At 38.0% G+C, this 12,787-nt stretch overlaps 1 protein-coding gene across 1 annotated transcript; it reads left to right on the top strand.

The window, feature by feature from the left end:
- The first annotated feature begins 53 nt into the window (after positions 1–53).
- On the top strand, positions 54–10,077 carry LOC125658457 (S-formylglutathione hydrolase-like). Its single transcript, XM_048889722.2, has 10 exons — positions 54–207; positions 1,200–1,274; positions 1,760–1,848; positions 3,036–3,134; positions 3,477–3,601; positions 5,315–5,379; positions 8,039–8,192; positions 8,302–8,367; positions 8,801–8,902; positions 9,478–10,077. The coding sequence occupies exons 1-10, from the start codon at positions 152–154 to the stop codon at positions 9,553–9,555; spliced, it is 909 nt and encodes a 302-aa protein (XP_048745679.1). The 5' UTR covers positions 54–151; the 3' UTR covers positions 9,556–10,077.
- The last annotated feature ends 2,710 nt before the right edge of the window (positions 10,078–12,787 follow it).

Below are 12,787 nucleotides of genomic sequence, written 5' to 3'. Positions count from 1 at the left end.
GGAAAAATTTACATTCAAGAAGAATTTCATAATTAATTCAATATAATATTTATTATTCTATCAAAATAATACTGTGAATATTCCTTTAAGATTGAAAAAGAACAGTTTAAAATGAGAACTATTTTTCTTCGTATAGTGATATTTGACCTATATGTTGTTCGTTTGCCGGTGCTTGAAGAGATTGCAGTGGGAGTTTCGGCATTGTTTGTGAGTAAAATTTATTTGACATGTCATATGCCAGGTTTTCTCTAACGGTGCATTATGTTTTGGATATGTTGCACAAGGAATAGCTTGAATGATTCGATAAGAAAATTCTTTGTAGTCCAGAAAATTACCAACGCGTTGCATTAATCAGTTAAGCTCGAATTTCCTCAAACATACAACAGGACGAAATATCGGGTCGTACAGTCACAGACCCTCCTATACATACATGCTGAGAAGAGTCGTACATTTTATGACTTTTGAAACAATTTTCTATGACGGACTTTGACTATGCTGGATTAGCAATCTGAGGTCATCTGTGTTGTGAACACTATAGTGACTCAGATATATTCTCGCTAAAACACGATTATCCCTCTCTAGCGAGAAATAAACATTACCATAAACAGGTGTTTTGGCGTCTTTATTTAAAATAATGGCAAATCTTGTGCAACGCTGAATAAGTGCGACACACTCAACATGATGCGAACAGTTTCTATGAAATTGACAACATAGTCAAGAAATTGCATATCAAAATTGATGCGTAAGAGGGAAGCAGTCTGAAATCCAATACACATTGTGAGTGTTTTTGTTTTGATTAATATATTTGCAGAAGTATCGGACATTTTAGCACTTTTTCTTCTTTTCACGTGAAACACGAAGCAAGTGTTTTTCTCGGTTGTACAGGTTATATTTACTCTCGCTTGAGAGGGATAATCGCGTTTTAGCGAGAATATCTTGCTATAGGGGGAAGTGTTCCCAACCTGTTTAAGATTATGGCAGTTAGCCCAGCAACTAGACAGCAGGCTAAATATCTAGGTCTGTGGAACGCATTGTGTGAATTAAAGGTGATGCAGTACCACACACTTAGCTAAAGGGATCGCTTTCAAACTTTTGTGAAGTGTCTAATTTTGAAGGGTAAAAAATGACAACAACTAAACCAGAATTTGTTACAATATCCTTTGTGATAATTAAATCATATTATACTTTCTCTTTTTAAGTTCAACCATGGCTTTGACAGAAGTATCAAACAACAAAATGTTTGGAGGTCAGCAGAAGGTTTTCAGTCATGAGAGGTATGGATCATAGCTTAAAGCAGGGCTTGAAGCTAACTTTTTATGTCACCAGTCCAGCCGAACTGATAGGGTATAATTTCAACCAGTCCGCAGAAAAAATTACCAGTCCAACAGAGTTTTCCAGAAATAATTAAGCATATTTCCTTAATGTTATTAAAATGAAATTTAACTCAATATGCCTCAGACAATATTGCAATGTTCACTTAGATGTGGAATTTTTATATTACATGTACCTCTGATATCTACAGATCGAAGCATGTCAAATGTGTATGTAAAATTTCATAAGTATATTTTCCAAAATGATGCTTTAGAAAATTAACCAGTCCCATCGGACTGACTAAAACAAATGTCAGTCTGTCCGCCAGACTTTTAACCAGTCACAGACTGACGGGCAAATGTTAATTTCGAGCCCTGTAAAGAGGAGAATTCACTTAGAAGAGAGTTTGTGATTCGGTTCTTTTAATGTTTGAAACCTGTCTTTTCAGCACTGAGGTAAAGTGTGCCATGAAGTTTGGCATTTTTCTACCTCCCCAGGCAGAGAGTGGAAAATGTCCTGTCCTCTATTGGTTGTCAGGTAATCTACTGAATTCAAAGGATGTACAGAATAAACTCATAGGTCTTCTACTCACAAAATTAATATTGACCAGTTTTTATACGCCCATTTTTAGGTCTTCTACTCACAAAATTAAGAAAAACATTAATATTGACCAGTTTTTATATGCTCATTTTTAGACGGGATGTATTATTGTACAGCGATGTCTGTTCTTCTGTCTGGCTGGCTGTCCATCCAGGGTTTTCTGTGACTCGGATGAGCGATGTGGACCCTGGGCCTCTTGTTGTTTTTATGTTTTCTCAGTTACTTTGATAATAAAATGCTTCCTTTTGGTTTCTTGAATTAGATATGAAGGTCGCATACCTTGCAGAAATAATGTATAACCCACGAAAGTATGGCGTAGCTTATGATGGCTGATACTACCCTCAGTTAATTTCTACAACCCATAAAAGTATGGCGTAGCTTATGATGGCTGATTAATTTCTACAAGTTGTGGCTTGAGAAAAACACCCTACATAGTCTTGTGATGGGCATATTAATATGTATGTGCTGTTTCTGTTACAGCTTGTGACAGGCGTATTATGAATCATTTCTGGTACAGCTTGTGACGGACATATTATGAATCGTTTCTGGTACAGCTTGTGACAGGAGTATTATGAACTGTTTCTGGTACAGCTTGTGACGGGCATATTATGAATCATTTCTGGTACATCCTGTTTTGGGCGTATTATGAACCGTTTCTGGTACTCTTGTTGAAAATACATGAGGGTGTGAACTGCACTGCTTCACAGCGATATACTTTTAACGAATCGCTAACACAGATGATTTTTTTTAATATCACATTTTACTTTCATTCCTGTTGGAATTCCAAGTTGCCCTTATTTTGTGGTGCTTCATTTTGTGGCACCCCCCTTTTTTTGTGGCACCCCCCTTTTTTTGTGGCACCCCCTTTTTTTTTTGTAGCACCCCCTTTTTGTGGTTGTAATAGGATGTGCTTGGTAGCTTGTCTTTCAGTGTCGCTCAATATTTAATTACTGTCTAATTAATTAGATGCTTTCATCAGGTCATGTAGGGATAGATCAGCATTCAGAATGCATGACAAATCTTATTTTAGTGAGATTACATTTAGTACTACCTTCCACAACTGTCTATAATAATTGTATAGTGTCACTAAAGCATACCTGTAAACTTGTAAATATTATTTTTAGGACTGACGTGTACTGAACAGAATTTTGTCACAAAGGCTGGAGCTCAGAGGGTGGCAGCAGAGCTTGGATTTATTGTTGTAGCACCAGACACTAGTCCAAGTAAGTCACAAAGGCTGGAGCTCAGAGGGTGGCAGCAGAGCTTGGATTTATTGTTGTAGCACCAGACACTAGTCCAAGTAAGTCACAAAGGCTGGAGCTCAGAGGGTGGCAGATTTATTGTTGTAGCACCAGACACTAGTCCAAGTAAGTCAGAGGAGGGGGGTGGGGGGGGGGGGGGGGGGGGGGGGGGGGTGACACCAGTCCTTGTAAGCCAAAGAAAAAGAATCTTCTAAAGAACTTCAACTGTACATAATGTGTATATAACAAGAAGATTGATGTAAAGGTTACCAACAATACACTAAATAATTCAGTTCTAACTTTGTTGATATTTTCTCCTTGTAGGAGGTTGTGACATTGAAGGAGAGGAGGATGGTTGGGACTTTGGAACGGGGGCGGGGTTTTATGTAAATGCAACCCAGGACAAATGGAAAAACAACTACAGGATGTATGCTTATGTCACAGAGGAGGTGAGTGGGCAGCGGACATTGTGGGCGGTGAAAACTGTTTTCCGTTTAAGAAGGAATGATACATCCTACATTGCAATAATGGCTGACTTCCTCTTTAAACATGAATGAAAATATACATATCAGCAATATCTGTATATATATCCTTAGTTTTAATTTAAATTGCTTAGCTAGGTAGCTCAGTCGGTTAACTTGTCAACTGGTGATTGTGATACAAATCTAGCCGGCATTTTGATTTTATTTGCCCCTGAAATCGGAGATTCGGGGGCATATAGTTTTTGGTCTGTTTGTCTGCAAAAGCTTTAACCTTGGTCATGACTTTTTTAACACTTGGTGCTTGGGCTTTTCATATTTCACACGTGTATTCCTTGTGACCCTGCCCAGCCCAGCTATTCCAGCTTTACCTGCTGGATTTGTTTTTCTTCCTTGCGGGAAGTCAAACAGTCCTGCAGATGAAGCTGTCCCATGTTCTAACATCTGTACTCAAATGTACATGTATAATGTTACAGTAGGCCAGTGTAGTTTGTATTTCTATTTCAATGATTATTATCTCAACAGTTACTATGATTAAAATTTGTATTATGGCATATGAATGGACACAGATTACAGAACAGTACCTAGTGCCTTAGCCATCTTAAGCATGTACTGATTGAAGCATTTGAGCCGTTCCTAACAAAAAGGGCCCTTAAGTTAGTGCTAAAGTGTGAACTACAGAGAACATCTCTCAAAATATTATAGCAATGTTGATTGTCGTTAAAATATTACAGTCAATCAACGATGACGACCAACTCGTGATTGGTAATCATGACCTTTTTCTTTACGAGTATGCAAAAAATGACGTTATGTTTTTTGATTATGGGTTTTTTTTTTTTGAAAAACATTGTTGGATAAGATAAGGGCCTTTTTTGCTAGAAATGGCTCATTTTATGTTAGCTTGCCAAATGTGTATTCCTGTGGGGATCCGGGTTAGACTAGGTCCTCAGTACCCCTTGCTTGTCGTAAGATGCGACATGGGGCAGTCCTTCGGATGAGACCTCAAAAACCGAGGTCTCGTATCACAGCAGGTGTGGCACGATAAAGATCCCTCCCTGCTCAAAGGCCATAAGCGCTGAGTATAGGCCTAAATTTTGCAGCCCTTCACTGGCAATGGTGACATCTCCATATGAGTGAAATATTCTCGAGAGGGACGTTAAGCAATATTCAATCAATCAATCAACCAAATGTGTCATTTTGTTAATTGACATTATTTTATTGAAACAATGAAAGTTGTAATTTCTGTTAACTTGTAATTGAAAGGAGAGTGTAGTGAGTGGAGGCTTAAAAGTCCAGAAGTCTTTGTTCTTTGACCTGGTGACCTTAACATTGACCTTAGACCAACTTTTATAAAATTTCAATATAAGCCATATCTTTCAAATCGAAAGAGGTACTGTTTTTATATTAAGCATGTGCACTTTTTATGAGATGGTCTTTCCAATGATACCAGATTTGTTGACCTTGACATTGACTTAGTTTTTTGGGAATTTTCAAAACAAAAATATCATGTCTTACAGTTCCATTTTGTTATAATCGGAGGGCATAAGTGTTTTACAAACAAATCTCGTTAATTTTATCATTCTTTTAAAAAATTAGATCAACTGTTTATTGATAATTATTTAATGCAGTAAACATTGGTAAAAGTAGCTAACATTGCTTATTATAGCTCTGTAACACTTACAGCTCCCAGCATTGGTGAACGCCAACTTCCCCACCCTTCCTGATAAGCAGGGTATATTTGGTCACAGGTGAGTGAACTGTACATGTACTTGTTTTTATTTTATTAAAATACAATTCATTTAAGTAATGAAAGTAATTTGTACTTATTTTATGTGATATGATGTTTGGACAGTTTACGCATTCAATTGTAAATTGCAAATAACAGAGTGTGAACAGTCCCTACAATCTAATTAATATCAATCAGACTTCTCAAATCCGCGCTGTATACCCTGTGTAAGAAGATCTGACAAAACCCAACTAGGGGTCATGTCATGTGAACTTTGTGTTAGCCAATCAGCGCGTCACCTATGAAATCGTCGGTGTTCACACTTCAAGGAAAATGACTGCAATTGTTTGGTTTGAAAGCAAACACTTTGCAGCTAGATGTGACGTCACAATGCATTGATTACATTGACTGGCGTTATATTCCTCGCGTTAATTAAATGACCATCTTGAAAACTATTCAAATTATATCCATACCCATCCCTATTCATACAGTACATAAATCGCAATTCACAATTAATGTAATTTGGGTGTATTTTATATGGTACTTTTTATTGTTAGTATGAACAGGATAGATTAGGCATTATTGCGAAAGTTTAAAATTCCTAATGTGAGAATATACAATTCTATAATGTGGTATAAACTTCCTGGGAGAGAGATTACTGCAACTTGTTTATGAATTGCCGGGAACTACCTAACAAGCCATAATTGTCTGTATGGTGCAATCTGACTGGCTGATGAATATTCGAAGAGAAAATTCATGCAGACGTAACCCCCTTTTGGGTATTGTAGCGATTGTGAGCGTATCTTAGGATCTGGTTTTAATTAGCTCGACTGTCCCTACATATTTTATATCATATAAAACTACTCTGATTTCTTATTCAATTTGATTTAGAAAATTGTAATAATAAAAAAAAATAGGTGTAATTTGATCAAGATAGAAAATATAGGTTTATTTATGATGTGGAGCAATATTGTCATAGCAACAAAATGGAAACAGGAGCCAAATGCATTGTGAAGTCAATTGTAAGACATCTTATGCCACAAATTAATGGCAACTTTGTTCATACGATATAATAAACATTGTTAATTTAGTTTGTTCAAATCATGGCCCCCGGGAATAAGATGGGGCCCCAAGGGGGGATCAAAGTTTTACACACAAATATATAGGGAAAAACTTTAAAAATCTTCTTCTCAAGAACCACTAAGCCAGATAAGCTGAGATTTACATGAAATCTTCCTGACATAGTGCAGATTCAAGTTTGTTCAAATCATGGCCCCCGGGGATAAGATGGGGCCCCAAGGGGGGGATCAAAGTTTTACACACAAATATATAGGGAAAAACTTTAAAAATCTTCTTCTCAAGAACCACTAAGCCAGAAAAGCTGAGATTTACATGAAATCTTCCTGACATAGTGCAGATTCAAGTTTGCTCAAATCATGGCCCCCGGGGATAAGATGGGGCCCCAAGGGGGGATCAAAGTTTTACACACAAATATATAGGGAAAAACTTTAAAAATCTTCTTCTCAAGAACCACTAAGCCAGAAAAGCTGATTTTTACATGAAAGCTTTCTGACATAGTGAAGATTCAAGTTTGTTCAAATCATGGCCCCCGGGGATAAGATGGGGCCCCAAGGGGGGATCAAAGTTTTACACACAAATATATAGGGAAAAACTTTAAAAATCTTCTTCTCAAGAACCACTAAGCCAGAAAAGCTGAGATTTACATGAAAGCTTCCTGACATAATGCAGATTCAAGTTTGTTCAAATCATGGGCTCCGGGGGTTGGATGGGGCCACAATAGGGGATCAAAGTTTTACATACAAATATGTAGGAAAAATCTTCTTCTCAAGAACCACTGAGCCAGAAAAGCTGATTTTTACATGAAAACTTTCTGACGTAGTGCAGATTCAAGTTTCTTCAAATCATGGGCTCCGGGGGTAGGATGGGGCCACAATAGGGGATCAAAGTTTTACATACAAATATATAGTTAAAATCTTTTTCTCAATAACCACTGAGTCAGAAAAGCTGATATTTACAAGAAAACTTTCTGACATAGTGCAGATTCAAGTTTCTTCAAATCATGGGCTCCGGGGGTAGGATGGGGCCACAATAGGGGATCAAAGTTTTACATACAAATATATAGTTAAAATCTTTTTCTCAATAACCACTGAGTCAGAAAAGCTGATATTTACAAGAAAACTTTCTGACATAGTGCAGATTCAAGTTTGTTCAAATCATGGTCCCCGGGGGGTAGGATGGGTCCACAAGTGGGGGGGGGGTTCAAAGTTTTACATACAAATATAGAAAAAAGCTTTAAAAGAACCATTGGGCCAAAGAAGTTGACATTTACATGCAAGCTTTCTGACATAGTGTAGATTCAAGTTTGCAAAGGGTAGTTTGGGCCATAATAGGGACCAAGGTTTTACATGCAAATATATATGGAAAGTCTTCAGATATGGGCCAAGGTGACTCAGGTGAGCGATGTGGCCCATGGGCCTCTTGTTTTAATTCTGCCACCGATAGACTTCATCACATCAACAGACATGTTTTTCTTCTTGTTCTGTGGTATGGTGGACATGTTTTTCTGATTGTTCTGTAGTATGGGTGGACATGGAGCACTGATTGTTCTGTAGTATGGGTGGACATGGAACTCTTGACATGTTTTTCTGATTGTTCTGTAGTATGGGTGGACATGGAGCACTGATCTGTGCACTGAGGAACCCTGGGAAATATCTGAGTGTCAGTGCCTTCGCACCCATCTGTAATCCCGTCAACTGTCCCTGGGGAAAGAAGGCTTTCTCTGGTTACCTAGGAGACGACCAGGAGAGCTGGAAGGTATTGCACAAGTACAAAGGTCGTCACAAATATGTTCTGACATGGAAGCCTGTATGAAATTTCTCATAATCATTTGAATACTACATGTATGAGTAAATTTCTGTTTCAGGAGTATGATGCCTGTTGTCTTGTCAAGAAGTACAATGGCCCACCTCTTAAAATTCTGGTTGATCAGGTACAGTCTTAAATACCATAAGTATGAAATATTGTACAATGCAATCATTATTTTTTAAATTAATATATCTGGGAAAAAAAACTGCATTGATTGTAATTTCCAAACACCTAATTCCCCCAAAACCCCTGAGATATTTTTTTGCATTAAAAAACTGACAGGATATTTTGATTGATCCGTAGTGAAAACTTTCAAGAAGAAACACTCCAAATGCTCCCCCCCCCCCCCCCCCCCCCCATCTAAATTTACCCTGCACTTTGCTACAGGGTCAAAGGTGTTAATATGATAACCCCTGCTAAAATAGAATTTCCATAAATGTACTATCATACAGGAAAATGATTGTACCATTTCAAATACTGTGTACCAAGTGTGTGCATGTTTCTGTATAACTCAGTGATGTAAATATTCCCTGTATCTATTGTATACTTGATCTCAGGGGAAAGCAGACAACTTCTTACCCTCAGGACAGCTACTGCCAGATAACTTTGTCACCGCATGTGCTGAGGCGAAAATGGAGCTGGTCATGAGAATGCAAGAGGTACTTCATGTTTTTACACTTCTCCAAATATAACCCCAAAAAAAGTCATGGAACTGATTGTTGTTTTAAAATAATGATAGAAGATGATTGGTCATTGTTAAGATCATGACAGAAGATGATTGGTTGATTGTTAAGATAATGACAGAAGATGATTGGTTGATTGGTCACTGTTAAGATAATAATGGAAGATGATTAGTCACTGTTAGGATAATAACAGAAGATGATTGGTCACTGTTATGATAGTAACAGAAGATGATTGGTTGATTGTAAAGACAATGCCAGAAGAGGATGGGTCACTGTTAAGATAACAGAAATCTTGAACACTAAGTTGTATCAGGATAGATGGATGGATGGATTGAAAACTATTAGTCCCCTTCTGGCTTTGCCATTTGGGAACAAATAACATTTATGATTGGTCACTGTTAAACATAATAGCAGAAGATGATTGGTTGATAAGTTACTAGAAAATGATTGGTTGATTACTTACCAAGAGAAGATGATTGGTTGATAAGTTACTAGAAGATGATTGGTTGATTAGTTACTAACAGAAGATGATTGGTCCTTGTCTGTTTCAGGGGTATGACCACAGTTATTACTTCATGGCGACGTTTATGGAGGACCACTTGAGACACCACGCCAAGTTCCTGAAGTGAGAGGGATTCTGTCTGTCCATGGACTGAGAGGGATTCCGTCTGTCCATGGACTGAGAGGGATTCCGTCTGTCCATGGACTTAGAGGGATTCCGTCTGTCCAGGGTTGTGTGATTAAATTGATTCAGATGATTTAATACTGACAAGACTTCCACAAGAGGAAATTCAATGAACTGCCATTACTACCAATGTGTTATGAAAGACACCATGCACTGCCCTCAGCTCTTTTTACCAAGTTTGATAGCAACTGTTGTACAAAACAAATTTTGTTCTTTTTTTCTTAATGAATTCTAGAAAACTTTACTTTTGTATGGAGATTCATTGTGAATTCCGAATAATTGAACTTCTTGTAAGAGTGAGAATATTATATTTGTTGATCATGTATGATTATTACCTTGTTCTCGGTTTGAGGACTTACGATGATGAATTAACATATAATATTAAATGATACTGTAGTTATGAAAATTGTTGGATGCAATCAGATTTCCGAATTGTACCTACTAATAAAACCTAATTGTAAACTTAGCTTTTTGTGTTCTGTATGTACAACATGCAGCACCAGTAGCACGTTCAAGCTTCACCAAAAAAGTATAAAACTTTACTATAAAGATATAAATTTCTGTTTTGAAAATGCACGAGGGTATGAAATGTGATGCTTCACGCTGACATACCTCATGAAGTGCATTAGAGGGGTATTCTAGGTGAAAACAAGAGGTACTGTGAGCAATGCTCACTAAGAATACCCCCTGCTTATCCCAATCTCCCAAAGGGTGTTGTTAATAGGTATAAACTACCTCTTTTCTGAGTGTTGCTACTTCGATGTCCAGTGCGCATGACCTTTTGACCCCAAAATCGATAGGGATCATCTTCATCCCATGAGTAAGTCCATATGTATGATATGGTGACTGTAGGTGGAAAGGATAACGCTTTAGAGGCCGGAAACCATATTGCTACTTCAATGTCCAGTGCGCTTGACCTTTGACCTTTTGACCCCAAAATCGATAGGGAACATCTTCATCCCATGGGTAGTCCATATGTATGATAAGGTGACGGTAGGTGGAAAGGATAATGCTTTAGAGCCCGGAAACCATTGCGTCTACAGACGGACGGACGGACAGACGGACAACCCGATTCCAGTATACCCCCCCCCCCCCACAACTTGTTGCGGGGGGTATAATTACAACAAAAGCCTGCGTTATTAAAAGTAAAGTGTAGGTCACTGATTGCCGTTACTTCATTCACATCAAATCCGAGACACAGGGCCTATCTCACCAGAGTCACCTTAGCCTAGCTGTTCTTCATTGGGATGCTTTGAAATTATATACTCATTGTGCAGTAAGTTTCTTGGGGTCATCCCATCTTCCATCATTATACACCGTCGAAGACGGGACGTATTATGGTTGGCGTCATCTGTCCGGACCTTTTGGGTAGGGTACAGACCGAACCATAAGCTCCAGGATTTTACAACTTGGTACATTTGATCACCATGATGAGAGAAAGATGCCTATTATTTTTTAAGATCAAAGGTCAAGGTCGTAGTATTACTTGGTAGGAAAACCTTATTGGCAGGATACAGACCGAACCGTAAGCTCCAAGATATTACAACTTGATACAGTTGATCACCATGTTGAGAGGAAGATGCCTATTGTTTTTCAAGGTCAGAAGTCAAAGTTCAAGGTCGCAGTATTACTTATTAGGTCATAGGAGAACCTTGTAGACAGGATACAAACCAAACTTTAAGCTCCCGGATATTGCATTCATAGAGAGTACATGATTTGTCCGTTTTTACGATGCAAACAGCAAGTCACAACCCTGATGATTGCTGATACTACTGGAAGCCAAGTTCTATAAATGGTGTAAGAAAAACGCCCTATACAAGCATTAGCTTTTCACGGGTGTATTATGTACCGTTGGCGGTACTCTTGTTTTTTGATCGTTCAAATATCTTTAAAATGGTTGATATTCCCAACCTTCAATATTCTTGTTGCACATGACACAATGCAATGAGCACTGGGACTTTGTCATTTTCCACCTCATTTGCCCCTCAAGGTGAAAGAAAATTCCAAAAACTTAATGCAAATCTAATGGACACCACCAATAGTCTTGCAAAAGATGATTTGGCTACTGCAATAAATGCAAAAAGGATCCTTATGGTAAAGATTATCAAATCAACTTTTTAATGTATGAGGAATTTTGTAGAAAAACATTGTTTTCTATCCCTATTTGGTCCCCAGGGTGGAAATGAAAATACCAAAATCTTATTGCACATCTACAGAACACCAACAATCATCTTCCAAAAGATGATTAGGCTAGTGCGTAAAATGTAAGAGGAGTTTTGGGAACCAGGTTTGTTTAGAAAAATCATTTGGTTTTTTTTTTACCCCCAGGGTAAATTTCAACTTACCACCCATCATACTGATAAAGATGAATTGGTTGCTACTTAAAATGAAAGAGGAGTTTGAGGAAGAAAGTGAGACGGACAGGTGGACCAGGGTAGAATATACTCAAAACTTTCTTTTAAACAAGAGGCCCATGGGCCACATCGCTCACCTGAGTCACCTTGGTCCATATCAGAAGATTTTCCATATCTATTTGCATGTAAAACCGTAGTCCCTATTATGGCCCCAAACCTACCCCTGGAGGCCATGGTTTTTGCAAACTTGAATCTACACTATGTCAGAAAGCTTTCATGTAAATATGAACTTCTTTGGCCCAATGGTTCTTGAGAAGAAGATTTTTAAAGATTTTCCCTATATATTTGTATGTAAAACTTTGATCCCCTATTGTGGCCCCATCCTACTCCAGGGGGGCATGATTTCAACAAACCTGAATCTGCACTATATCAGAAAGCTTTCATATAAATCTCAGCTTTTCTGGCTTAGTGGTTCTGGGAAGAAGATTTTTAAAGATTTTTCCTATATATTTGTATGTAAAACTTTGACCCCCTATTGTGGCCCCATCCGACCCCCGGGGGGCCATGAGCTTAGCAATTTATAATCTGCACTATATAAGGAAGCTTTCATATAAATCTCAGCTTTTCTGGCTCAGTGGTTCTTGAGAAGTTGATTTTAAAGATTTTTCCTATAAATTTTTATGTAAAACTTTTATGCCCCCCTTGAGGCCCCATTCAATCTCCGGGGTCCATGATTTTAACGAACTTGAATCTGCACTATATCAAAAAAAAAACAACAAAAACAAAAACAAACTTTGACCCCCTATTGTGGCCCCATCCGAC

This window comes from Ostrea edulis, chromosome 9, assembly GCF_947568905.1.
Source record: "Ostrea edulis chromosome 9, xbOstEdul1.1, whole genome shotgun sequence".
Taxonomy (NCBI): domain Eukaryota; kingdom Metazoa; phylum Mollusca; class Bivalvia; order Ostreida; family Ostreidae; genus Ostrea; species Ostrea edulis.
The sequence above is the reverse complement of the archived record's forward strand: the minus strand, read 5'-3'. Positions and strand labels throughout refer to the sequence as shown.